Source organism: Oryctolagus cuniculus, chromosome 4 (assembly GCF_051225735.1).
Source record: "Oryctolagus cuniculus isolate XC-2025 breed Fujian yellow rabbit chromosome 4, ASM5122573v1, whole genome shotgun sequence".
In the NCBI taxonomy this organism is placed as follows: Eukaryota; Metazoa; Chordata; class Mammalia; order Lagomorpha; family Leporidae; genus Oryctolagus; species Oryctolagus cuniculus.
This window is the reverse complement of record NC_142870.1, coordinates 143,168,234-143,195,712: the sequence shown is the minus strand read 5'-3', so window position 1 is coordinate 143,195,712 and position 27,479 is coordinate 143,168,234. Positions and strand designations below refer to the sequence as shown.

Below are 27,479 nucleotides of genomic sequence, written 5' to 3'. Positions count from 1 at the left end.
CACAAATCAATCAATGTGATACACCACATTAACAAACTGCAGAATAAAATCCATATGATTATTTCAATAGATGCAGAGAAAGCATTTGATAAAATACAATACCCTTTCATGATGAAAACTCTAAGCAAATTGGGTATAGAAGGAACATTCCTCAATGCAATCAAAGCAATTTATGAAATACCCATGGCCAGCATCCTATTGAATGGGGAAAAGTTGGAAGCATTTCCACTGAGATCTGGTACCAGACAGGGATGCCCACTCTCACCACTGCTATTCAATATAGTTCTGGAAGTTTTAGCCAGAGCCATTAGGCAAGAAAAAGAAATTAAAGGGATACAAATTAGGAAGGAAGAAGTCAAACTATCCCTCTTTTCAGATGATATGATTCTTTATTTAGGGGTCCAAAGAACTCTGCTAAGAGACTATTGGAACTCATAGAAAAATTTGGCAAAGTAGCAGGATATAAAATCAGTGCACAGAAATCAACAGCATTTGTATACAAAGGCAATGCCATGGCTGAAGAAGAAATTCTAAGATCAATCCCATTCACAATAGCTACAAAAACAATCAAATACCTTGGAATAAACTTAACCAGGGACATCAAAGATCTCTACGATGAGAATTACAAAATCTTAAAGAAAGAAATAGAAGAGGATACTAAAAAATGGAAAAATGTTCCTGAATTTTGCATAGGAGGTGAGTGGATGGGAGGGGCTCCACACTGCTCTCCAAAGGAACTCTCTTCTGAGGGACCCCCAAAGCCTTTCTGGAACCTCTCTTTGCAATGGAAGGAAAGGACCCTGCACCCAAGTAGGCTTTACCTCAGCATCCTGCCACATCCTTCTCAGAAGTGTTCTATGAACAAAACCACCCATCAGAATTCAAATGGCTCGAAGCATTAACATTCATTCATAAAAATGTATTAAGCACTGGTTACATGGTAGGGATTGAATTAGCTGCTGAGTTCACAGTGTTAAGAACGCCAAATGTGGTTCTGCCCCTGTGGAGCTTATAGTCTAGTTGGTGAGAGAATACGGAAGACAAGTAAGTATATAGCTACAACAAGGACGTAAGAGAAGAAAATAGGGGTTGAGGGGAAGACCTCTCTGATGAACTGATGCTTCAGTTGAGATCCAAGGCATGTCTTCATTTCAGCTCTCTTCAGTTTTTGTCTCTTCTACAAGAATCTGAACTCCTGGGGGAAATGGACTACATCTTCCTAAACTCTGCACCTTGTGCTGTTGCCTGGTACACAGTAGGTGCTCAATATGGTCCTGAACTGCATGGTTAAGTTTGTCTCAGATTCATCCTGAAGCAGGGCACCTTCCAACAGGAAGGACCATACACAATGGAAATGGATGACAAGTGCTCAGAACGATAATAATTACATTTAACTAAGCACTTCCAATGTGGCGGGCCCTATGCTAAGCACTTTTCATAGTCTAATTTGTTAACTCTTCACAGCAACGTTAATATGAGTACTGTTATTATCTCTATTTTACAAATGAGCAGATTAGGAAATGGAAGCCAAAAAGAACTTGCCAAGATTACACACTAGTGTGTGACACAGCCAGGCTGTGTCATAGACCACATTGTGGGCACCTGCTCTACTACCAGATTGCTATCTGCATCTTTTGAAATTTACAATTGCACCTTTCCATGTAATAATTAATCTATTATTACATAACACATTACCCCCAAACAAACCATCTTTAAAAAAAAAAGATTTGTTTATTTATTTGACAAGCATAGTTACAGAGAGGCAGAGAGAGATAAGTCTGCCATCTGCTGGTTCACTCCCTAGATGGCTACAATGGCCTGAGCTGGACCGATCCAAAGCCAGGAGCCAGGAGCCATGATCCTCTTCCAGGTCTCCCACACCGGTGCAGGGGCCGGAGCACTTGGGCCATCTTCTACTGCTTTCCCAGGCCATAGCAGAGAGCTGGATCAGAGGTGGAGCAGCTGGGATCAGGACTGGCACTCACATGGGATTCCGGCACTGGAGGCAGTGGCTGTTACCCACTATGCCAGGGCACCAGCCTCTATCATACCATCTTAAAATAAATACTTATTCTCTCAATTAGTATTCTGTGGGTCCATGAACACACAGTAGCTTCACTGGATGGTCTGGATGAGACTTCTCATGAGGTTGCAGTCAACCTGTTTGCCCTACAGTCACTGCGAGGTTCAACTGAGGTTGGAGAATTCATTTCTAAGTTCACTCATATGGTTGCTGGAAGGACTCAGTTCATTCCCATCAAGTGGGCCACTTCCTAAGCTGCCACTGTGTCCCTATGACACGGCAGCTTCCCACAGAACGAGTGGACCAAGACAGCATGAAGACACCAAAGACAGAAGCCGCAGGGTTTCTTTTTTTTTTTTCTTAATAATCAAATATCAGAAGTGTCATATCATCACTTCTGCTGGATGCTGTTGGTCACACACCAATCCTGGTAAAATGTGGGAGAGGATCAAACAAACACAGGGTTGCCAGGCAGTGGGGATTGTTGGAGGACATCTTGGAGACTGGCTGCCAGTCTCTTTGCTTATTTTTTGTAACTGCCTCCCCGACTAAACTGTAAATTTCATGAGTGGGAAGAATTAACCAGACTTCTGTCTTATTCTCTGCCACAGTGCATACCTTATGATGGATAAATATTGAATAAATGTAACAATGGCAGTGATGTGAATTCTAAATATAGATATACAATCCTGTCTTGTTCTCAAACCCCCATTTGCCTTTCATGATGCCATTTAAATTATGTAATTAATCATTTATTTATTTGAGAAACACAGAGATAGAGACAGAGCTCCCATCTGCTGGTTCACTCCCCAAATGCCTGTACTGGTCTGGGCTGAAGTCAGGATGCCAGGAACTCAATCCAGGTTTCCCACATGGATGTCATGGACCCAACTACTTAAGCCATCACCTGCTGCCTCCCAGGGGGTGCATTAGCAGGAAGTTGAAGTTAGGAGCTGCAGTCAGGTATTAAACCCAGGTACTCTGATGTGAGACGCGGGCACCTTAATCAGTGTACTAACCACCAGGCCAAATGCTTGACCTTAAATAATTTCTAAAAGGAGGACTATATCATGCCCAAGAACATTTACTCCTGTATATAAAATTACAGCATGTGGTCTTGGGAGGAACACACACCAAACTTATGGGAATATGGCCTTTAGGAAGGATAAAGCAGCAATAGTATTAGGTTTTTTTTCCTATTAAAAAAACTTATATTGAACTGATATTTAATGACTGTCAACTCTGGGTGGTAGGAATACGTGTATTATTCTCTGTACTTTGCTATACTTTTAAACTCTTCCAAATGAACAAGATAAATTAGTATAAAAACCTTGAGCCGTTGGAACACGTGGCTGTACTACTTCCTTTGTCTATGCGCTCTAAGGCTGTATCTGTAAGTCCTACTCTCCAGACAACTCAGGCCAAAGCCTTTTTTTCCTGAAATTGTCCGAACTTTGCTGGCTTGAAGTTCCATATAGTCACCTGGGCTTGTGCTGCTTCACTTTCTGCGTTTGTGTAGCTACAGCTGTAGCTCCCTGGGGTGGAGCTATGCACAAGCAGCAGCAGGCTGGCCGGCAGCAGGCGGCTGTGCTCACTGGCACTGGATCTGACACACAACCTCTGAGGCTGGCCCAGGGCCAGAATACTGGTGCCACTTCCTTTAACACATAACCCATCATTGTACTGCACCAGAACTGGAAAGGTGTATGGAAAATTTAAACCTAAAGATATCAGATGTCTGTAACTTATTGCTTTTATTTTGGCCTCCATTTATGGTGTTTAAAAGTAAGTTCTGAAAATCACTTGATTCATTAATCACTCGATTCATTGTGCCTGTTTCTTAAAGCAGGCACAATGAAAACAGACTATTATGAATGCTCTCTTTTTTGAGAGAGAAAAAAAAGATTTATTTGAAAGGCAGACTTACAGAGAGAGAGAGAGAGAGAGAGAGAGAGAGAGAGAGAGGTCTTCCATTTGTGGTTCACTTCCCAAGTGGCCGCAACAGCCAGAGCTGGGCTGATCCAAAGCCAGGAGCCAGGAGCCTCTTCTGGGTCTCCTACATGAGTGCAGGGGCCCAAGCACTTGGGCCATCATCCACTGCTTTCCCAGGAGTATTAGCAGGGAGCTGGACCAGACGTGGAGCAGCCAGGACTTGAACTGGCGCCCATATGGATGCCAGCACTGCAGGTAGCAGCTGTACCTGTTATGCCACAGCACTGGCCCTAGCTGCTCTCTTAAAATAAATCAGTGGCCGGGGGGTGGGGAAGGGAGGTGTGGAGCTGTGGTGTGGCGGTAAAGTCACTGCCTGCAGTGCTGGTATCCCATATGGGCACCAGTTTGAGTCCCGGAGGCTGTTCCACTTCCTATCCAGCTCTCTGCTATGGCCTGGGAAAGCAGTAGAAGATGGCCCGAGTCCTTGGGCCCCTATATCCACATGGGAGACCCAGAGGAAGTTCCTGGCTCCTGGCTTCAGATGGGCACAGCTCCGGCCATTGCGATCACCTGGGGAGTGAACCAGCGAATGGAAGACTTCTCTGTCTTTATGTCTGCCTCTCTGTAACTCTGCCTTTCAAATGAATAAATAAATCTTTAAAAAAAGATTTATCTTCCCAGTGGGAAGATGCCAGCATCACATGTCAAAGTGCCTGGATTGGAGTCCCTGCTCCTCTCCCAACTCCAGCTTCCAGCTAATGTGCACCCTGGGAGACAGTAGGTGATGAGCCAAGTCCTTGATTCCCTATCACCCACATGGGAGAACTGGATTGAATTCCAGGCTCCCAGCTTTGACCTGGCTCAGCCCCAGCTGTTGCAGGCATTTTGAGAGGTGAACTTGTGGAAGGGAGATCTCTCTCTATTTCTCCCTCAAATAAATAAATGAATACTTTTAGAGAATAAAATAAATCAGTGGAATCTATAAGTAAGTTAGTGAGAGGCACAGGCGGCAGTTGATGCGGTTAGAACAAAGTCAGAAGCAGGGTGAGCCTGTTGGAACACCTTCTGTGCTCAAGTTCACTGCCTTCTATAGTATTTTATTCAGATTTGATTTCTTTCCACAACAGTCCTATCAGATAACAAGTGACTATTCCTACCTACCTCAGGTGTCCTGGGCCTGTGGAGTGGTTGGTACAAAATGCAGCCCAAACCAGTACCTTCCTTAACCCCAGGCACCCTTGAAGCCATACCAAGAGGAAACAGTGACACAGTTCCAGGCAGCTGGGGAGTCGTGGACTGCCTTGCATATTCTGGGTATAGACTTAAGTGTCCCTGTGCTCTGGGACCCTTGGCAGAGGGGCGCCCCAGGCCTTAGGAATAGCCTCAGGCTTTTCTTCAGCACAGTCAATACTTTTCTTAATTCTTTCTTTAATTTTTATATATTTGAAAGGCAGAGTTGCAGTGGGAGAGGGAGAGACAGAGAGAACTTCCATCTGCAGGCTCACTCCCCAAACACCCTCAATGGCCAGGATTGGGCCAGGTTGAAGCCAGGAACCTGGAACTCCATCTTGGTCTCCCACGTGGGTGACATCTTCCACTGCCTTTCCCAGGCACACAAGCAGGGAGCTGGATCGGAAGTGGAGCAGCTGGGACTTAAACTGAGTGCTCATATGGGATGCCATCATCCCACACAGCTTAACCCACTGCACCACAACTTTTCTAATACAGCCTCTAGTAACACGAACTTTCCAGATCCCACAAGCTTGGCTCCATCATCTAGGCCCTGAAACTTCTCAAGGGTGCTGGGTCTCTGAAATCACTGGGCTGTAACGAGAACTATCTGCAATGGCATATGAGACAGAAAGCATGCACAAAGTAAGCCTTCAGGGGTTGCTACAGTTTGAACACAATGTCTCCCCCAACTCACAGAGATCTTTAAACCCCAATGTCATAAGTCAGTGGTACTAAACAGGGTGGAGGGTTAATCCAATTGTGGTGTTTGGGAGCCATGACCTCAGACAGCAGCTTCCTGAGAGGGTTGGTTATAAAGGAGAGGTTGGGCCCCGCCTCTCTGCTTCCTGTGTCATCGCGTGTTCATTCCTCTGCACACGCTCCACACCGCCACCCCCTGACCACAGCAGACAGCACACCCTGTGTTGGACTGAACTTCCAAGACAAACTTTATTCCTTCGTAAGTACTTAGTCTCTCATATTTATCAATACTGATAGCTGACTAACGACTTGGTCTTATAAAAGATGGCCAGATTCCTCGAGTTTTGTTTTTGTTTTTTTTTTTTTTTTGACAGGCAGAGTGGACAGTGAGAGAGAGAGACAGAGAGAAAGGTCTTCCTTTGCCGTTGGTTCACCCTCCAATGGCCGCCACGGCCGGCGCGCTGCGGCCGGCGCACCGCGCTGATCCGATGGCAGGAGCCAGGAGCCAGGTGCTTTTCCTGGTCTCCCATGGGGTGCAGGGCCCAAGCACCTGGGCCATCCTCCACTGCACTCCCTGGCCACAGCAGAGGGCTGGAGATTCCTCGAGTTTTATAAGCAAATATGAAGTTTCGTATTTCCTAGTCAGGATTTCCTAAGCCTAGTCAAACAACTCAGGGTTGGTTCTCAGAAGAATTACAACTGGGAAAAGGGAATTAGGGAAGAATTAGAGAAGGAAGAACTTGGGACTAGGATAAAAAGCTCAGCTAGTCTTTCCTCATCTCTGGAAATGTCCACTCTGGTGCCTCTTACCTCCCCACTGCCCAGTTCATTCTGTGAGCCATCAGTTGTTGCATATTCTCTGTTCAAGACACTGGTGCACAAGAAAATAAAAATACAATAATGTCTGGTTCTTCAGGGAGTTTTCCATACAGGGTGGCCAATGAGAACTTCGTGCTCATTATGCTGAATCCCTGTGACACAATCTGCTTAAGAATTTCGTTCTTAACTTCACAGGTCAGTTAACCTAATCCATAGGCTGTTCCCTATTGTCTCTCAGCTCCACTTCTCTCACACATTGTACTTGCTCAGCACTTAGAAACTGGAGCCACCTTCTAGCCCCCACTGAAGCAATCCTATTAACATCAAGCTGCAGGGGCTGGTGCTGTGGCATAGTGGGTAATGCTGCCACCGCCACCATCGCCTGCAATGTCAGCAACCCATATGGGCGCCGGCTCAAGTCCCAGCTTCTCCACTTCTGATCCAGCTCTCTGCCATGGCCTGGGATAGCAGTAGGAGATGGCCCAAGTCCTTGGACCCCTGCACCCGCATGGGAGACCCAGAAGACTCTCCTGGCTCCTGGCTTTAGATCAGTGCAGCTCCAGCCATTGTGGCCAACTGAGGAGTGAACCAGCGGATGGAAGACCTCTCTCTCCTCCTCTCTGTAGCTCTGCCTTTCACATAAATGGATAAATCTTGAAGAAGGAGGAGGAGGAGGAGGAAGGAAGAAGAAGGTGGCTGCAGCTAACAGGCTCTCTTTAGCCTCTTTTATGAAGGCTTCAATCCCATTGGTGAGGGAAGGGCCTTCAAGGCCTGAGCACTCCTAAAGACCACATGTCTTCCTACTGTTGTGTTGGGGGTGAAGGGTCAACATAGGGATTCTGGAGACCCAAGAAGCCCTGCAGAGTCCCTTCACACGTCTCTATTCTGTTGCTGGAGCCGCTCTCCAGGGACGGCTCACCGCTCTCCTCAGATGGCCTCACTCTCTGCAGCTGACCCTGCCTCCTCCTTCAAGGGAAAACCAGGCACCCAAAATACCATGGCAGGGAGGGGGAAATGGCTTCCCTCTACCCTTTTAGGTGCTTGGGTGGAGCTATCCATTAAATCCATGCAAGACAGTGTAACACGAGAAAACCTCTATTTAATTACATACAAGCACACAGGAGTCCCACAAAATACGAGACTCCAGGCCCCACCAGATGAGAGGCATGCATAGCATCCCAGGCTACAGAGAGGAATAGGGGCTCTGGGCTTCTGGGCAGGGGGTTGGTGACACAAGTTATGGGAAGGTGAGGGGAGACAGTGCGTGGTGAATAAAGGTCCTCTAGCTAAGCAGATGAAAAACAAAAACAAAAACAGGGAGTCAGCGCCATGGCTTAGGAGATTAAGCCTCTGCCTGCAGTGCTGCATCCCATATGGGCACCAGTTCGATCACTGGATGCTCAACTTCTGATCCAGCTCCCTGCTAATGGCCCTGGGAAAGCAGTGGAAGACGGCCCAAGTCCTTGGGCCCCTGAGCCCATGTGGGAGACCTGGAAGAAGCTCCTGGCTTCAGATGGGCCCAGCTGTGGCTGTTGTGGCCATTTGGGGAGTGAACCAAGCAGATGGAAGATCTCTCTCTCTCTCTCTCTTTCTCTGTTTCTCAAATAAATAAATAAATAAATCTTTTAAAAAAGGAAGAAGAAAAAATAGCTCGGAGCAGCCCTCTTCCGGATACAGATGCATTTGCTATGGAGATGTGAATTTCCTTGTACAAAAGAACAGCTTTTCAAAGCTACTACCATGCCTGCAGTTTCTCAGAATAATCAGCTCAAAATAGGCCAAGGAAGGGTATTTTCGGGTGTCACATTCTAGCCTTCTAGTCATATTTTGGGGTGTGTCCTGAGCCCCATCACCACCCCGGCCTGTTCTTCAGTCTTCAGTACCTATCAGAGCTACCGTGGGCCTGCACAGTGCAGAGTAAGAGCCAGCAGCCATGGACAATAGTTGATTATCAATCAACTATTAAGTTACACCATAGGCAAACATTGCACAAATGATTGCACACTCCGAAAAGGATTAGCAAAGACAATTCTAGGTTTTTCCAGTCCAAGATCATCTTCCTTGAAAAACAAAAAAACAAACAAACCGAACAAACGGTATTTGGCGAACAATCGCAACAACAAAACGGAAGTTAATCAAGGGAGGAATGAGGCCGGGTCCCTAGGCAGCGCGAAGATCATTGGCAGGGGCGCCGCGGTGAGAGGGGCTGGCATCATTTAAGGGGCTAACTGCGACCAGGCTGGCTGAGGTTAGATCACACGTGGGACACCGTGCCCACTTTGGAACTCAAGCTCTCCGGAGACTCCCCAAAAGCGGTTTTAGGGAGCAACAGCTAGGCTCGAGTTTGCAGTCTGCCTGGCCCACCAGGTTGATCTCCAGTGCCCGCCTGAACACGACTTGACCTGCCAGGTTCGGCTCCGGGCTGAGGAAGAAGGGCAGCGCGGAGCGGGCCAGGTCGACCTCGGCCGGGGCAGCAGGCGGGGCTGGGTCTCTGGTGCTGGGAGGCCGTGGCGGCTGCGCCAGGCGCCCCGGGGGACCCGGAGCGCGACAAAGAGCCGGCGCGCTCACCCTCGGCGCCCGCCCGGCGGCTCCAGCGTCCGCGAAGCCACACGGCCGAGTGGGAGCCAACCAGCTGCTGGGCGCGGCCGCCCCAGGGCCTCTGGCAGCCCCGCGACGCTCAGGTGAGACCGCGGCTCCGAGCGGGTCGGAGCCCTGCGCCCGGGGCTGGCCCCCGCCGCGCGCGCGCTCGCCCGGAAGCCCCTGCGCGCACCCCCTGGAGCCCCCGCGACCCCGGGCCCGCGGCCGCCATCTCCGTCCCGGCGGCAGCGGCGGGCGGCGAGAGCGACGCTGCTGGCTGAGGCGCGGGGCCCGCTCGCGGTGAGTTCCGGGCGCTTCTGGTCGGCCGCCGGGCTGAGGCCTGGAAGCGGCCCCGGGCTCGCGCGCACCGCGGGCGGAGGCGGAGACGCGGCGGGGCACGGAGCCAGCTGCGGGCGGGCGCGGCGGCGGCCCCGGCCGGCCTGGCCCCGCGCTCAGTAGCCCTCGGCCTGTCGGCGAGCTCCGGAGCGAATCCTTGTCGCTGCAGAGAGACGGGGCGAAGCGAATGGCCGTTCCTCGCGCCGCACACCAGCGGGCAGGACGCGGCAGACCCCTGCTTCTTCCTCGGGCGCGATCCCCGTGGCTTTGGATGTTAGCCCCCGACCTGTGCCAGGCTGGCCACCGCTGCACCCTCGCCGGCGCCTGGCGAGGGCTTTGGCTCGAATGTGGTTTGCTCCGTGGAGTCCCTCCCTCGTGGTGAACCGAGAGGCGGTTCTCAGTTTTTAGCGCGTATGAAGCGCACTGTACCCTCTGTTTTGAGCGTGATGGTGTGTTTGGAAGGAATGCCCAAAAAGGTGCGCGGGGTGCGTCGCGACTTGGCCCGCACTAAAGGTTGTTTTCGTTTTTGTTCCTCCAGTAAGTCGCCCTGGAGACTGCCCAGCTCCGGGAGCTCCCAGACGGACTTTGCGGGGCCCAGGTACACACCTGTTGACGTAGTGACTTAGGGATGGCCTCACCTGGAGCTTTTGCTAAAAAAAGGAGCCGTGAGCAAACGGCTTAGGGAATTTTGTGACTTAGGTTTAGCCTGCACAAACCGCTGCCATCCTCAAAACCGACGAAGTGCAGGCTAGGGGTAATGATGTTTTAAGTCTTACTCGGAAATCCGGGTGCCTAGGAGCTGGGGAAGGGATTTTAAAAGGGCATGCTGATGAGTGAGTCGGAGATACTCAAAAGGCTTCTTTTGGAGAAGTTCCAAACAGGGGTGGCATCTTCCCCATCAGTGGAAATATTACGGGAGAAGCAAAGGGTCCTTGCCCAAGAAAGAGTTCAGGCATGAGACAGAGAGCAGTGGAAAGCAAAATAGCAAGGTTTATTAGGGTCGATGGGCACCCAGTGCACATTTGGGCTGGGATTTTTAAGGGGATGGGTCTTGCCTTCCCACCTCTTCTCTCACCCTCTCCTTCTTCTCCCGGAACAAAGGACTTGTTGGATGTAAATACAAAAAATTCCTTTCTGAGTGTTGAGATAACTTTTGTATGTACTGTGATGGAGAGGTCCATTCTTTTGCACATGGAAATCCAGTTCCCATCCCATCTGCTGAAGAGCAGTGATTCCTCACTGAAGAGACTTGGCATATTGGTCATAGATGTATGCATTTATTTCTGAACTCTTGATTCTGTCCCATTGGTCTATATTTCTGTCTTGATACCAGCACCACACTGTTTTAATTACTATATTTTTGTAGTAGCTTTAAAAATATTTTAATGTTTAATTATTTGAGAGGCAGAGAGGGGGGGGGAGCATGAGTGAGCACTCCTATTCATTAGCCCACTCCCCAGTGCCTGCTGTGGTCTTGTGTTAGGGGCTGAAGCCAGGAAGTAAGAACATTTTTGTTTTTAAAGATTTGTTTTTTATTTATTATTTTGAAAGGCAGAGTTACAGAGAGGCAGGGGTAAGAAGAGAGAGAGAGATTGGTCTTCCGTCTGCTGGTTCACTCCTCAGATGGCTACAGTAGCTGGAGCTGGGTTGATCCAAAGCCAGGAGCCAGGAGCTTCTTCCAGGTCTTCCATGTGGGTGCTGGGGCCCAAACACTTGGGCCATCTTCTGCTTTCTCAGGCCATAGCAGAGATCTGGATCAGAAGTGGAGCAGCTGGGACTAGAACCGGTGCCCATATGGGATGCCAGCACTGTAGGGGGTGGATTTACCTGCTTTGCTGCAGCGCCAGGAACTTAACACAAGTCTACAACATGGTGGCAGAAACCCAACTACTCGAGCCATTACTGCTGCATCCCAGGTTTCATATTAGCAGGAAGCTGAAGGCAAGAGCGGAGCCGTGTATTGAACCCAAGCACTCATATCCGGGATGTGGGCATCTCTGCTACCAGGCCAAACATCTACCCCATAGCAAGTTTTGAACCTGGAAGGATCACCCAGTTCTTATGTTGACTGAACACACTTGAAATGCAGGAATTCTTTTAAGGACAGAAGCCTGTTCTTCAAGTTGCTGACAGTACTTAGTGCAGTGTCTTTTGATAACAAGACTGGATGTGTATCATAAGAAAACTTTTGTTGTGAAGGTACACCTCCTCTTGGGAAAATGAAGCATGGCAATCGCAAATCATCCCAAACCGTAGAGAATTTTCAAAAACAGGTATTGACTTTGGAGCGCTTTCAGGACACTTAGTGTTTAACCACTTGCTGAATGAATAGATGCTGCTCGCGCAGGCTGGTGTTGCTGTGTGTGGACAGAGAAGCCTCCAGTTACCAAGGACCTAAGCTGGGTTTTTTATGTGAGCGTATTCTCTCTTTTAAAAGATTTATTTATTTATTTTAAAAGAATTACAGAGAGATCTTCCATCTGTTGGTTCACTCCCCAGATGGCTGCAACAGCCAGCACTGGGCCAGGCCAAAGCCAGGTGCTTCACCCATGTCTCCCACATGAGTGGCAGGGGCCCAAACTCGTGGGCCATATTCTGCTGCTTTGAAGAGTTACAGAAAGAGAGAGAGAGAGAGAAAGAGGGAGAGAGAGATCTTCTGTCTCCTGGTTCACTCTCCCCAAATGGCTGCAACAGCCTGGGCTGGACCAGGCCGCCAAGCCAGGAGCTTCATCCTGGTCTCCCACATGGGTGCAGGTGGTGTCTTCTGCTGCCTTCCCAGGCATATCAGCAGGGAGCTGGATCGGAAGTGGAGTAGCCGGGACTCGGAACAGGCACCAGTATGGGATGCCGGTGTCACAAACAGTGGCTATGCCATAACACTGGCCCTAGTGGGGATTACTCTTCACGTTGGGGTCACGTGGAACGTTGTCTTTACTCTGATGCCTTGGCCAGCCTTATAAGGTGGTTGGATGGATGAGCAGAGGCCAGAACGGGCTGTGGGGATAGCATTTAGAGGCGTGTCTTGTTCATTTGGTTTCCCTATAATGAGCGAGAGAAGCCAGATGGGGTCATTTATTTGTTTTTTTTCTTTTTGTTTTCTTTTTCCAAAGCTGAAAATTGTATGGCTGTCTCCTGTTTTGGTTATGACTGTTATAAGAGAGTGCTCACTTTAATCCTTGCATAGGAAGCACTTTTTTTCAGTTAACCTCTGTCTTTGAAAACTACAAAATTTGAAGCATTGCAGTGTTTTGTAGGCCAAATATGCTGTGGTTCCTAGGAATAATTGCATTTTACAATTATTTTTATTTATAAAATGTTTGGAGTCTTTTGCTTAAAATAATGAATAACATGGACAAGAAAAATTGAAATACCACTGTGTTAAAGCAGTCTTTTTCTTATTTAATCAGGTCTATTGAAAAAGAGTAACAAGTTTATGTTGGTTTGTGAATGTGCATTTTAAGCAGAAACATCAACTTTGACATATACAACTATAAGTGGAATTGGATTGCTTCAAATTTGCCAGATAATTACATCAGCACTTATTCTGACCATTTAATATCAGTCAGATTTTCATCACTATAACACAGTACCTGAGGAAGGCTAACTTTGTCCAAAAAAAAAAAAAAAAAAAAAAAAAGATTATTTTGGCTCACCATCCTGGAGGTTCACAGTCCAAGATCAGGTGGGCTCTGCTGATTCAGCATCTGGTGATTGCTGTCACCAGTCTGTAGGGCATCACATGGCGATTGATAGATAGACAGATCTCTCCTTGTAGAGCCACCAGGATCCAATCAAGAAAGCTCTATCCTAATGACCTAATATAATCTTAGCCACTCTCCCAGAGGCCTCATATCTAAGTAAGTGCATTAAGTTTCTACCCTCAGTACCATTAACTTAGGATTTGGGGGTTTAAACTCCTGCATGTGTTATGAGTTCAGGGTCCAAATCATATTTAAGCCATAGCCTGTCCAATTCTTTTCTGACTATATACTGTAGATTGTTGAAGAATAAAAAATTGCCACTTTTTAGTTCACAAATAGTTGCTAAATGTATGAATGAACATTGATAGAGACATTTTTTGAAAATAGAATGTGATCTTGATTTGTAACTTCTCTTCCAATTTGTTGTCTTTTATACTTATATAGGAAAAGGTATTGTAATTAAGATGATTCCATATTTTATCTCAGTGTGATTTAGTAATATTTGAAGTTCTTTATAACAGAAAATGAGGCAGTTCTTTCAGGTTTGAATGCTACATTACTAAACTTTCTAGAGTCTTTAAAAGTTGAGAGCAAAACTTGAATGAGACTCCTAAAAACCTTTGGATTTACAAACGATGCCTTATCAAAGTGTGTGTTGTGCTGTTTGGCTTATTCTATTGCTGTGAATTATTTTTGCTTTTAGAGTTGCAGAATACCCTCCAGTTTCATAGGGAATATCCCAGAGCTTCTTAAGACTTGAAAATTTCATAAATTTCTGTGGTGCTAATCTAAAAAGGAGAGATTTATTTTAAGTACAAATTGTTACCTAGTTTTCATTCTGAAATTCTTAGCTTTTCTTTCCCCATTGTGTTGTTTTTATAGGTGCTAATGTCTTCTGTAACATTTTTAACAATTTATGATTTCTGGCTGCTTCTAGCCAGAGATGGTTGGCAATCTCCCATTTTTTTTAAAAAAAAAAAGCTTTATTTTTATGTATTTGAAAGAGTTAGAGAGGTAGAGACAGAGAGAGAGAGAGAGAGAGAGAGAGGTCTTCCATCCGCTGGTTCACTCCCCAAATGGCTGCATTGTCTGGAGCTCAGCCAATCCAAAGCCAGGAGCCAGGAGCTTCTTCTTGGTCTGCCACATGGGTGCAGGGGCCCAAGGGCTTGGGCCATCTTCCACTGCTTTCCCAGGCACATTAGCAGGGAGCTGGATCGGAAAAGGAGCAGCACATATGGGATGCTGGCACTGCAGGCAGGGGCTTTAACTCGCTGTGCCACAGCACTGGCCCCCTATCTCCCATTTTTAATTTGGAGAGAACTATTTACATTTATAGGGAAAATATACTTTTTAAAGATCTTGGGAGCAAAAAGTCATTGAATTTCTGATAGTTTGGCAAGGGTGCCACTGTTAACTATCAAATCTTCAAATGTGGAAGGTATCCTGTGCATGTGAACATGTGTGTGCTTCTGATTTTAGCAAAACTTAGCATTGCAGCTCAGTTACTGTTTAGTTCATTGCATGGTGCTGGGTGGCAATTCTGGCTTGGTCCCTGCTAATGACCTGAACAAGCAATAGGACTTTTGTGGCTATTATTATTGGCACTAGTAAATTAAAGGAGTGTAAGTGAAAAATGAAGATTGCTCTTAGGGAGGGAACCAGCTTCCTGCAATCCCTGGCTGCTTCCTGCAGACTTAGCGTTTCTTTGAAGTTATCTAAAATTGAAATTAAAAATTGCATCTTAATCTTCTAAAATTTAGTATAAAGATTACGTTCTAAATTCGTAGCACCCTGTAACCTTAATCCTCCTGGAAGATGCACCATGTTCGTCTTGGAGTTTTGCGTATCCCCTGACCCACTGCCTCACACCTTGGGGTTTCTTGTGCTTCGCTCTGGGAAGCCTGGGACCCAGAGGACTCATTAGGCCTCCCGAAGCTCTGATCCGCGGCAATACTAGAAGCAAACTGGAGTCTATTCTCTCGTGTTAAGAAATTAGAAAAATATAATTGGCTGATTGCATGATTTAACTTCTTTCTCTGAAAATTAAAGACTGCAGTTCTGTTGTATGTAAAAGCTGTTTCATCAGAAATTGCATGCAATTTAAGAAATGGATTGCAAAGTTAGCAAAATCCTTTGTAGTAGATATCATCTCTGTTGCTCTCAACCTTTCTCTGCCGCAATTCTGCTTTTTTCCTTTCCTGGCTGCTAATTGGATTAAAGACTGTTCTGCCAGCCATGGCATCTGGAGATGACAGTCCTATCTTTGAAGATGATGAAAGGTAAATGTCTTGCATTGTGATAAAACTAGCCTTTGCAATTCTTGAGATTGTTATGATCGTTCGGCAGAGTTATTTATGCAGGCTACTCTATTAAGGACACATATTGTAGAACTGCAGAATGCTTGGCTCTGTTTTATTACGATTTAGAGCAGCACTCAGTCCCTTGCCTGGAGGTGCCAGTTACCTATGTGGCACCTGTAGAATCTTCCTGTGAGGGCTCCAGATCCCCGTCAGCACAAAGGTCTTGGGAACTAGTTCACAGTGACCTTAAGATGTGCTGACTTTATATGTGACTTAGAGCATACAAGGTAGGGCAGTGTAAACAAAGCGGAAGAGAGAGTTAAAAGAGCGGTCTGTGGAGCCAGTGTCCCTAGTTTATATCCTGTCTCGCGCTTGGTGTCATTGTGACCTCAGGCAGGCCCTTGGTCTCTCTGAGCCTCTTCTGTGATATAAAGAGACTAATCATCCCCATCGTGAGTTCGTATATGGAGAGCTCTTGGTCAGGACTGGGACTCAGTAGGCTCTTAGTAGCTGTGGTCATGATTACTGTAATCATGTTACTTCTTTCAAAGCTAAAGCTCCCTATCGGTATCACAGTGCTAATTATATATGTATTATATATAATACATCATTCACAGAGGACACATGTATTTCATGTAAAAATATTCATGTCAACAATATGTGATCTAGTTGTGCCATGATTTTTTTCCCATTTGAGAGACAGACGGAAGAGCTCGTTCTCATCTGTGGCTCATGTCCCAAATGCAACAGCCGGGGCGGGGCCAGACCGAAGCTGGGAGCTGGGAACTCAGTCTAGATCTCCCTCGTGGCTGGCAGGGATCCAATCACTTGGTCATCCCCTGCTGCCTCCCCGGGTCTGCATTAGCAGGAAGCTGGAGTCAGGAGGCAGAGAGAGGCATCAAACCCAGGTTTTCCAGTGCAGGACCCAAGCGTTAACCAGCGTCTTGCCCACCAGGCCAAACACCTGCCCTAGCCAAGAAACGTCTGACAACCCTGAATCCTTTGTTTTTCAAAAGTAATTTTATAGTACTGCCAGGAGTTAATATTTTTCCCAAAACATTTTTTGTAGTAGTTTTATCTCTGCAGTAGGACATTTCTCCCATGACTGCTTTTTCTTTTTCCTCAGCTTTTTTCCCTCAGTCTTAATATAATAAGTTGGAACTCATTTTGTTAAAATGAATCCCTAACCATTAGTTTAAGTTTGGAATGTTTGGAAAGTTCTTTTTTTGGGGAGTGATTGGATATGAAAATGAAAAAACTAAATTGGACACTGTTTTTTAAATGGGATGGGAGGGAGGGGTGAGGGATAGAGTGGAGATTTTTTACTGATGTTTCCATGCGCTCTGTTGTAGCCTAGCGCAGAGGACTGTCCAGAATAAACTGATAGTCGTAATCCTATTAATTGTAAGGTGACTTTGTTTGGAATTATCCGACTATATACCCATACATAGTAGTTATCTCTTAAAGGCAGAGTGAATGACAGGGAGAAATAGTTACATGTGCTGTGAGTAGGATTTCTTAGATAATGCCACTGTAATATTTTATAGTTTTAGGGGTTATAAACATAGTCTCATCTTGGAAGGAATGTTTGTCCTGTTATTGGTTTTGGCCCATTATAATGGCTTTATTTTATTCCTTTAGTCCTCCTTCTAGCCTGGAAAAAATGACAGATCTTGTAGCTGTTTGGGATGTTGCTTTAAGTGACGGAATCCACAAGATTGAATTTGAACATGGCACCACATCAGGCAAACGAGTAGTGTATGTAGATGGGAAGGTAGGAAGAAAATTTGCTACTTTGTGAAATATATGCAGAGAAGCTTGGTTTTGTTTTGTTTGTGGATTCAGGATTTTTTCTTAACAGTGGTTACCTTTATGTTTTTGGCCTGTATCATTTTGCTGTAAAAAGTAAACTAATAATAATTATAGAAGTCATAGAATGTAACATCTAATGTCTAAACTTAAAATGTCTTTCTTTTTTAAAAATTATTTATGTATTTGTGAAGCAGACAGAAAAAGAGCTACCATTTGCTGGCTCACTCTGAATGCCCAGGGCAGGGCTGGGCTAGCCAAAGCTGAGAGCTGAGGACTTATTCCAGGTCTCCCACATGGGTGGCACCGAACCAGTCACCTGCTGCCTCCTGGGGACTACATGAGTAGGAAGCTGGAGTCAGGAGCTGGGGCTGCGTATCGAACCCAGCTACTCCAGCACGGGATGAAAGCTTCCTAACCAGCATCTTAACTGCTAGGCTGAACACCTGCCTGCAAATGCCTTTATTTCCTAAAACTCTGGCATCATGAGTTAATAAATATACTTCTTATAGTATTGCCATTTGATCACTTTAATTACATTCTTTCTAAAATTAAACACTGCTTTTTCCTGTATTGTGTGTTTTACACATTTATATTCTGTTACCTAGGAAGAGATAAGAAAAGAATGGATGTTCAAATTAGTGGGCAAAGAAACCTTCTGTGTTGGAGCTGCAAAGACGAAAGCAACCATAAATATAGATGCTGTCAGTGGTTTTGCTTATGAGTATACTCTGGAAATTAATGGGAAAAGTCTCAAGAAGTATATGGAGAACAGATCAAAAACCACCCACACGTGGGTGCTACACTTGGATGGTGAGGACTGTAGAGTTGTTTTGGGTAAGTTAATGCTGTTCCTATAGAACTGACTTTTCTCTTAAAGATTGTTTTACTTATTTGAAAGGCAGAGTTACAGAGAGAGGCAGAGAGAGGGAAAGAGGGCTTCCATCCACTGTTTCATTCCTCAAATGGCCACATTCCCCAGATGCCCACGATGGCCAGAGCTGGGCCACTGAAGCCAGGAGTCAGGTGCTTCTTCCAGGTCTCCCACGCAGGTGCAGGGGCCCAAGCACTGGGGCCATTTTCTGCTGCTTCCCCAGGCCACAGCAGAGAGCTGGATTATAAGTGGAGCAGCTGGGACTTAAACCGGCTCCCAAATGGGATGCTGGCACTGCAGGTGGGGGCTTTACCCACTATACTACAGTTCCGGCCCCCTTACTGACTTTTTATGATGGGAGTTTAATTAGTTTCTCTAACTATCCAGACTTTGATTGGAATTTTGACTAGGAAAGAGAATGTAAGTGCAGGTTTATTTCTGATGTGTACTGTGTGAATGAAGTGTTCATTTAATCCACAATATTTAGAGCCACGTTTTATAGTGATGATTTGAGGATTATAAACTGAAGTTCTATGGAAGTCTGATTGATACATGCATTTGATACTACTTAGTAGTTGTGTTTGTAAAGTGTGTCTTCAGTTGAAAATTTAAGGTTCCTCAGTTAGAGTAATTTCTCTCTAGGCAACAGGAGGCTTAGGACTGCATCTGATCAGAGTCATCCAAGTCAAGGTCTAAGTATCTGTTAGCATTTTACCCACATTCTCTACTGCGTGCAATTCTTTTCATTCTTGACATAGATATTCTCAGGGTCTGTTGCCTTCCTCTTCAGAAGTAGGTGGGTTCTAGGTGTGCTGGCTCTCCCTCACCCCGCTCCTCAGTCCCTCCCATTACGCAACCCTGTGACTCCCAGGTCCCTCTTTGGTGGCTGGAATACCCCCGGGGTCATTTCCTAGGGACTTGTCTAGGACAGAAACACTGGGACCTCAGCCCCACATGGTACTTTTGTTGAGTGCAGAGTTTTAATTTCAAAATCATTTTCTTAGAATTTTTGAGAGCCCCCGTTCTGGTGTCTGCTGGGCTTCATTTTTGTAAATGAGAGGTTTGACGCCAGTCTCAATCTCATTTTTTTCTTTCTGGAGCTTTTTGGAGCTCATCTCATGCGTTATCTTTTCAGATTTCACAGTGCACTGGTTAGGAATGTAGTGACTCACTCTACAATAAAGTTTTAGAACCAACATATCTGATTACGTACTTAATGGAAATTTTAGTTTTGAAAGGATAAGAAAAGTGCCAACGCGTTTGAACACATGGAGCTTCTACAGGTGATGAAACTAAGTCTTTCAGGTAATTTTAGGCACTTAATCAGCTCCTTAGCCAATATCATCATACAGTTAAGTTTGTACATATAAAATGCTTATCAGTATTTCTCAGTGAATTCTTTAAAAATACTATTTTTCATTGTTCCTGTTCAGTATGGAAAAAGAATGGGCTTATTTAAGGCCTTGTGGTAAAAGTCACTTGTTGTATTATGTGACCAGCTTCATATTACAGTATTATTTAACGTCTTAAATTTTACATTGAGAAGTTGTAACAGAACGAGAAAAAACTCCTAATAGCAAAAGCATGATTTACTAAAGCTCTTTTCGGGGCCAGATATCGCACTAGGCACTGGGCAAATGGTCCCTAGCGCTAAAACAGCCTGAAAGAACAGTGGCGGTGTCTCCACCAAGGGTGAGGAGCGGGGGTTCAGAGCGGAGGTGATTTCCTGGAGGGCACTGCAAGCAGGGGTTCGAGAACCCGGGGTCTGACCCCAGAGCTCTTGTCTGCTCTTTTTCACCACCCCACGAACGTGAGACGTCTAAGGGACAGAGACAGAGTTGGTTGGCATTTGTAGTCACCACACCCTGAACACCAGGGGAGGAAAATAAAGCGGCAGAGGGAAAGCAAGCACACCAGGGCTGCGGTGACGGGACACAGGCCCGGCTCCCGTGTGGGCGGCAGGAGCCAACTACTGCAGCCAGCACTGTTGCCTCCCAGGGTCTGCACTGGCAGGAAGCTGGAACCGGGGGCCAGAGCTGGGTATGAAACCCAGGCACTCGGATCTGTGTGTGTGTGCGGGGGTGTCTTGACGGTTGGTCCAGCCACCCACCTCTGTGCATGGTTCCTGCCTGTCATGCAGAAGGTTTTTTTTTCTCTAGTTGTATGTAGTCAAGTCTGTTAATTTTTCTTTTTGGCTTCTAGATTCATGGCTCTTGTGAGGCTTGACAGTAAGCTATCAGCGAAGACCTGAGCGCATGCACAGGTCAGTAGGCTCGCTGAGTAAGGTGCAGCGTCACCGCTGTTCTGCTTTGAATACTGTGCACTTTCACACACACAGGGACAACTAGGTGTCTGTACAGCCACAGCCCTCAGGCTGCCTGCGGGGTGACCCACGCCCCTATCTCCTGAGTCTGTAGGCCTTTCTTTCCTTCTAGCGCACTCAGAAGACTGTCTACCGTGTAAGTGAGGCTCCCGTCTGAAGGGGTAGGGAGAACAGCATCCCCTGTCGGCCCTGGGGCAGCCGGCTGGAGGCGAGGCCCTGACTGCTCCCGGGACCCCCTTGCAGGTGTCTGGCCCCTGAACGACTCGTGTGCATCGAGGTCGTGCTCCTCACTCTCCTTCAGTAAATCCCCATAGCTCATCTGCTGGCTCCTTGGTGAGTGCAGTCCTCTCCTGTCATTCCCCAGGGCACTACCGTTATGACGGGGCTCTGGGGTTTGCCCAGTGAGGTGGGCAGTGTGTCGTGGCAGCTTTTGCTCCAGATCATGTGGTCCACCAGCTGTACCTGTTTTGTCCTTATGATCCGCTAACAAAGCAAAGCCATCATACAAATGAACCGAGGGCAGACTTTGGGCACCCACACCCATAGTGGAGCGCCGGTTCAAGTCCTGGCTGCCCCACTTCCCATCCAGCTCCCTGCGGCCGCACGCCCTGGGAGGCAGCACACGATGGCTCACTACTTGGGTCCCTGCCATCCGGGAAACAGATGAAGTTCCGGGTTCCTGGCTTCAGCGTGGCCCAGCCCTGAGTGTTGTGGGCATTTGGGGAATAAATCAGCAGACGAGAGATCTCTTTCTCTGTTTCTCTGCCTTTCAAATAAAATTAGAAGTAAAAAAAAAAGTTACCAAGATGAATAGAGATTATCGTGCTATTTGGTAAGAAACTGGAGACTAAATCTTAAACCCGACATGCTGTCTGTCCCGCTCGAGCCCTGCGGCAGCCATGGCAGGCTGTCCCTCTGCGCCACCGTCCTGGGTTCAGGCAGGAGCGGGGCTGTGTGTGGTCACCGACGCTGGAAGAGGCCCCTCCTCACATTCACTTGTGTGTCTCCTCCTCTAAATGGTTCCCTCTGTTATTATTTTTAACAAGACTTCAGTTTGCTTGGCACCATGGCTTTCTGTGTAATATTTTGTTTCATTTCAGTTGGTTCAGTCTGTGGACAAAGAATAAGCACAGTTCCTTTAAATTTGGGGGAGTTTCCACCCCATGAACAACCGCTGAGTTTTAGAATACTGATAGGAATCCAACATGTCTAACTTCCTGGAATATTAAGCACGGAAAGTTACTCATAGAATTCTAACTCAAATTTTGTTACCTTTACAGAAAAAGACACTATGGATGTGTGGTGCAATGGTAAAAAAATGGAGACAGCAGTAAGTTGACCTTTTGATTACTCTTGGTGCGTGTGTCTAAGTTACCCTCGAACTATTGCTGTGTCTCCTTATTATGGAGATTGTATGATTAACCAAGGTCTTCTTGGTCAAAACAAAGGAGAGAGTAAGTACTCCTGACAGCAAATTCTGAAAACCTTTCTGAGACAGGGCCTGGGGCAGTGAGAGTTTGAGGATGAGGAGCTGGCACCAGCCTCACACTCTGCCCTTTCCTCTCCTGGACCTGGCTGAATCCTAAAGAGTCCCCATGTTAAAAAAAAAAAAAAAATCCCACCTTCCAAAGTGGACATCCTCCTCTGTTTATGCGTGGTGAGTGCTGCTTTATTCTGCTCCTTATTGAACGTGCAAGCATCGAAACCCCCTGGGGCCTCGCTACAGTGCGGTGCCATCCCTGCTGCTGCACACAGCCTGCCCTGGGAGGAGGAAGGCATCGCACCATACACCCAGTGTACGTGGTGCCTCCCTACATGTGGCGCACCTAGGATTACCGGACACTCAGGCAGCCAGGGAAAGGCACAAAGCCCAGAAGACAAACAGAGCTTGGAGACCAGCAGTGCCAAGGCGGGGCGGAAGAGGCTGCACCTGCCACGCTGCCAAGCATGCTGAAATCCCATGCTCGCATTGCCGTGACTGTGGGTGGGGTGAAAATACGAGTGACCACCAAGAAGGAACAAGTACTAGCAGTGTGCGCAGGGAGCGGGGGAAGCTGCGAGACCATCCCGGAAAGCGGTGAGTGTGAGTCTAGGAAATCCGGGCCAAGCGAGCGTACCATCCCCAGGCCCTGCCCTCCAAGCAGGCTGCAGCCGTGCTCCCCCGGTTGGAGATGGCGGAAGCTGTCTTCTCTGGACATGTTTTAGCCTGCGACATATCATCGTTGCTGCCATTCTCTCTCATTGAACGTGGCCCAGATGGTGAGGAGAGGCGCTTGCAGGGAGCCATGCAGGGCATGGACTGTATTCCACAGGCCGCCCACGTCTGCATGGTCCTTTGGCACTCTCTTCTGAGGAGGTGCCAGAGCCAGAACTGGAGATTTACCAAGATGAATGCTGCTTTTTTTTTTTAAAAAAGAAATTATTTATTTATTTGAAAGAGAGAGTGCTTCCATCTGCTGGTTCACTCCCTAGATGGCTGCAATGGCCAGGGCTGGGCCAGGCCCAAAGCCAGGAGTTTCATCTGGGTCTTCCATGTTGGTAGCAAGGGACCAAACACTTGGACCATCTTCACTGCTTTCCCAGGCCATTAGCAGGGAGCTGGTTAGGAAGTGGAGCAGCCAGGACACAAACTGGTGCCCATATTGGTTGCTGGCATCACAGGCAGCAACTTTACCCACTATGCCACAGCACCAGCCCCAAAGAGGAATGCTTTTTTTTTCTGACAGGTAGAGTTAGTGAGAGAGAGAGAGAGAGAGAGAAAGGTCTTCCTTCCATTGGTTCACCCCCCAAATGGCCGCTACGGCCAGTGCCGTGCCAATCCGAAGCCAGGAGCCAGGTACTTCTCGTGGTCTCCCATGGGGTGCAGGGCCCAAGCACTTGGCCATCCTTCACTGCCTTCCTGGGCCACAGCAAAGAGCTGGACTGGAAGAGGAGCAACCAGGACAGAATCTGGCACCCCGACCAGGACTAGAACCCAGGGTGCCGGCGCCACAGGCAGAGGATTAGCCTATTGAGCCACAGCGCTGGCCAGGAATGGTTTTCTATTTCCTAAGCTTCCTACTAAAGCTTGAAGGGAAATTGCACCTAAATTCACTTAGTCAAAATTGATCCCTGGAGCCAATGCCATGGCGTGGCAGGCGAGGCTGCCACCTACAGTGCCGGCATCCCATATGGGAGCCAGTTTGAGTCCCAGCTGCTCTACTTCCGATCCAGCTCTCTGCTATGGCGTGGGAAAGCAGTAGAAGATGGCCCAAGTCCTTGGGCCCCTGTACCTACATGGGAGACCTGGAAGAAGCTCCTGGCTCCTGGCTTCAGATCGGCCCAGCTCTAGCCACTGAGACCATTTGGGGGAGTAAACCAGTGGATGGAAGACCCCTCTCTCTCTCTCTCTCTCTCTCTGCCTCTCAAATCAATCAATAAATCTTTTAAAAAGCATTGATCCCCAGTGTATGAATCCTGTCTCAGTTACACCCACGGATGGAGGCTTCTTGCAGGCAGAGAGGCTGGGGAGCCCACCAGCGCTTTCCAGCCCTCTTTGGAACAGCTTCAGGTACCGTTCACATGGCCAGGGCCTGCTGGGTGCCAGACACTGCACCTAGCAATTTTTCCTGGCCCTTCTTACCTCGCCTGGAATTCTCTAGGTGGGACTCACAGACCCTCACAGAATTCTGCAGAGCGAATGTGGAGAGAATATGAGCACAGTGGTAAAGGAGTAGACAAGCTGGAAATGCTGTTGGCTCCCCATGTCTTTGTTCCTCAGTGACTGACAGCAAAGCACAAGTATTTGGGAAACAGCTCCACTGAACCTCCTCGCCTCTCCCTGTACCTGCAACCTGGTTCGCAGGGCGGTTGGGCGGCCTCCCCGCTGCCGCACACACCCACGACACACTGCCCTCCTCGCTGCCTTTTCTCCTTTTTCCTTTTCATCTCAAAGCATCATGACCCAAATGATGTATCTGACAAATTCCCAAGCTGCTCCGGGGATTACCCTGCTCCTGCCCTGCCCTCCAAGGGCGCGGAGCAGCCAGCACTCGGGGCGCACTGCCGGTGGAGCCGGTGCCCTGGCTGCTCTGCCGAGCTGGTGAAGCTGCCCTCCAGATGCCTCGGTGCTGTGCTTAGTGCGATGCTGTTACCAGCAGGACCTAGTTGGATCTGCTGCAGCCGCCAGGAAGCGCGGAGCCACGGTGTAAGCCTGAGTGTGGTTATGGTGCTTTCTGGCATAGTTCGTTTTCATCCTCTAACCCCTTCTTCCTTCCTGGTCTGTTCCACGTGGCTCTTAGCTTTTTTACTCTAGAGCAGTGAGTTCAACAGGAATACTCAGAGGACACGAGGGCACTTCACAAAGCTTGTGGAAAGTGAATTAAAAGATGAGTTTACTGGGCCGGCGCCGCGGCTCACTAGGCTAATCCTCCGCCTAGCGGCGCCGGCACACCGGGTTCTAGTCCCGGTCGGGGCGCCGGATTCTGTCCCGGTTGCCCCTCTTCCAGGCCAGCCCTCTGCTGTGGCCAGGGAGTGCAGTGGAGGATGGCCCAGGTGCTTGGGCCCTGCACCCCATGGGAGACCAGGAAAAGCACCTGGCTCCTGGCTCCTGCCATCGGATCAGCGCGGTGCGCCGGCCGCAGCGCGCCAGCCGCGGCGGCCATTGGAGGGTGAACCAACGGCAAAAGGAAGACCTTTCTCTCTGTCTCTCTCTCTCACTGTCCACTCTGCCTGTCAAAAAAAAAAAAAAAAAAAAAAAGATGAGTTTACTTTGGTTAAAATCTGAAATCTGTGCACATTTTTTTCATAATACGTTTTCGTGAACTTTTTAAAGATCCCTTGTATGCATGGATTTCAACAAATTTTGCCATTTTCCACAAACTTTTTGAAGTGCCACATACCAGCCACAGATGCCCTTCTGGGTGTCACATGCAGTTTTAGCTTTTCTCGTGGCCACATTATAAAATGATTAAGGTGAAGTTAACTTTAAATCATTGTACCACAAATACTACCATGTTATATGTAAACAATGGTAAGAGCTCTTCCTGAGTTGTTTTACATCCTTTGTTTCATACGGAGTCTTCCACCCTGTGTGTCCTATGGTAAGCCCCATCAGAGCTCGTGGGTTTCAGAGCAGTTGAGAACACTTCCGCCCGCACTGATGGGGGCCTCCCGCAAGCTCCTAGACCACTCTGTCCCTCAGTTTCCTCTCCTGTCACTTGGGTTAGTGATGCCCTGTCAGCGTGACTGAGGAGGCAGTGGAATAAGGCAGAGCAACTGTTCCTCATGTACTTAAGTAACCATGCTTATCACTTGTTAGACACGCACAGCCAGCAGGTGTACTGTTCCCCCACGAAGCCTAAAATGGCTAAGGACTGTAGGAGTTATAAAAAGAAGCGTGGAGTTCAGAACCAAAATGCAAGTGCATCTAAAATAGCTTTCATTTTGCACGGCTTAACAGCAGCTGGCACGTTACTTCCTTATTGCCGTGAATTTAGCTGGTGTGAATGCTGCAGACAGAGGGGACTGCTCCGGACACTGACTCCTCTTTTGTTGACGCAGGGAGAATTTGTGGACGATGGGACTGAGACACACTTCAGCTTCGGCAATCATGACTGTTACATAAAGGCGGTGAGCAGTGGGAAGCGGAAGGAAGGGATTATTCACACGCTCATCGTGGACAACAGAGAAATCCCCGAGACTCCCGAGTGACTTCACGTTCATGACTGAATCTGCAGAAGTAAAGATCAGGGCTTTTTAGTGACTGTGGTAATGAAATGTGGTCAGTATGTACTTACTAGTACATTTAGTCTGCAGTGTTTATTTTTTAGTTACTTGAAACTGTAATGTTCCAAGGATCAGAAAAAAAGTATGTACAATCAAAATAATAATTTGTTTTATAAATAATGTAAACTCTTTTAAAGCCAAAAGGAAAAGAAGATATAGGCCAAAATCACCAGTGTTTTATAGTGGTAGCTTTTACTGTAATAAAAACTAAAAATAAGATTGTTGTTGCTTGATTTGTGGTTTCAAAATGCAGACAGGTTGTCTCCCTAGCTTAAAGCAATTGATGCCTAACGATACAACTAGTTTAACTGGAGAAAATAACTATTTTCTATCTAGAAAGTTATTAAGGAAACATCAAATAGTGTCACATAAGAATTCAATTAAAGTGTGGGCTTCTGAAAATGTGGCTGCTTAATTGACATAGGATAAAAAAAGAGAGAAGGAGCAAACTTGCTCCCCGCTGGCTGTGTTGAGGGGCGCCCTCGGGCACAGTGGCGTGCTCCCGGGGCGGTGCCAGGCCCAGCAGGCCCAAGATCACACAGCACCATGGGTGTGTTTCCAGACTGCCATGACAGTCTTTCCAGGCAGGACACAGTTCTGTAGTACAGCTTCAGCCTGGAGTATCTCACGCCCATTTTCACATGCACATCTTCCGTGTTTTTGTCTCGCTTTATCCAGTGTGGTCACCATTGGTGACGTGGCTATTTAGGTTAACCAAAGTTAAATACAATTAAACGTCAAGCTACAGAGCGGGTGGTCAGCCCAGTGGTTAAGTGCCCACATTCCCTGTCAGAGCACCTGAGTTGGATTCCTGGCGCCAGCTCCCTGCCAGTGCAGATCCTGGGAGGCAGCAGTGATGGCTCAGGTAGCCAGGTGCCTGCTCCCCACCCACGTGGGAGACCTGGATTGAGGTACGGGCTCCTGGCCCAGCCACAGCCATGCAGGCATTTGGAGAGTGATCCAGTTGATGGGAGAGCCCGGTCTCTGCTTGCCTCTAAAAACAACAACATAAGCCAGTTTGTCAGTCACACTACTGCATTTCCAATGCTTAGTAATCACATGTGAGAGCAGACCTTGTGGATCTAGA

At 47.5% G+C, this 27,479-nt stretch overlaps 1 protein-coding gene across 13 annotated transcripts; it reads left to right on the top strand.

The window, feature by feature from the left end:
* Positions 1 to 8,839: 8,839 nt before the first annotated feature.
* FAIM (Fas apoptotic inhibitory molecule) lies at positions 8,840 to 26,609 on the top strand. Of its 13 annotated transcripts, none has more exons than XR_016233263.1 (7): positions 9,243 to 9,387; positions 15,541 to 15,599; positions 17,262 to 17,394; positions 18,038 to 18,266; positions 20,506 to 20,566; positions 21,907 to 21,956; positions 26,168 to 26,609. XR_016233263.1 is itself a non-coding variant. In XM_070072751.1 (7 exons), the coding sequence occupies exons 3-7, from the start codon at positions 15,556 to 15,558 to the stop codon at positions 26,315 to 26,317; spliced, it is 606 nt and encodes a 201-aa protein (XP_069928852.1). In that variant the 5' UTR covers positions 9,327 to 9,387; positions 10,158 to 10,217; positions 15,541 to 15,555; the 3' UTR covers positions 26,318 to 26,609. The 13 variants fall into 13 exon arrangements, 10 of the variants coding, with proteins under 10 accessions (XP_051674603.1, XP_051674605.1, XP_051674602.1 ...); XM_070072751.1 differs by lacking the exon at positions 20,506 to 20,566 and adding an exon at positions 10,158 to 10,217 and having other exon boundaries at positions 9,327 to 9,387; XM_070072750.1 differs by lacking the exons at positions 9,243 to 9,387; positions 20,506 to 20,566 and adding exons at positions 9,533 to 9,583; positions 10,158 to 10,217.
* Positions 26,610 to 27,479: the final 870 nt, after the last annotated feature.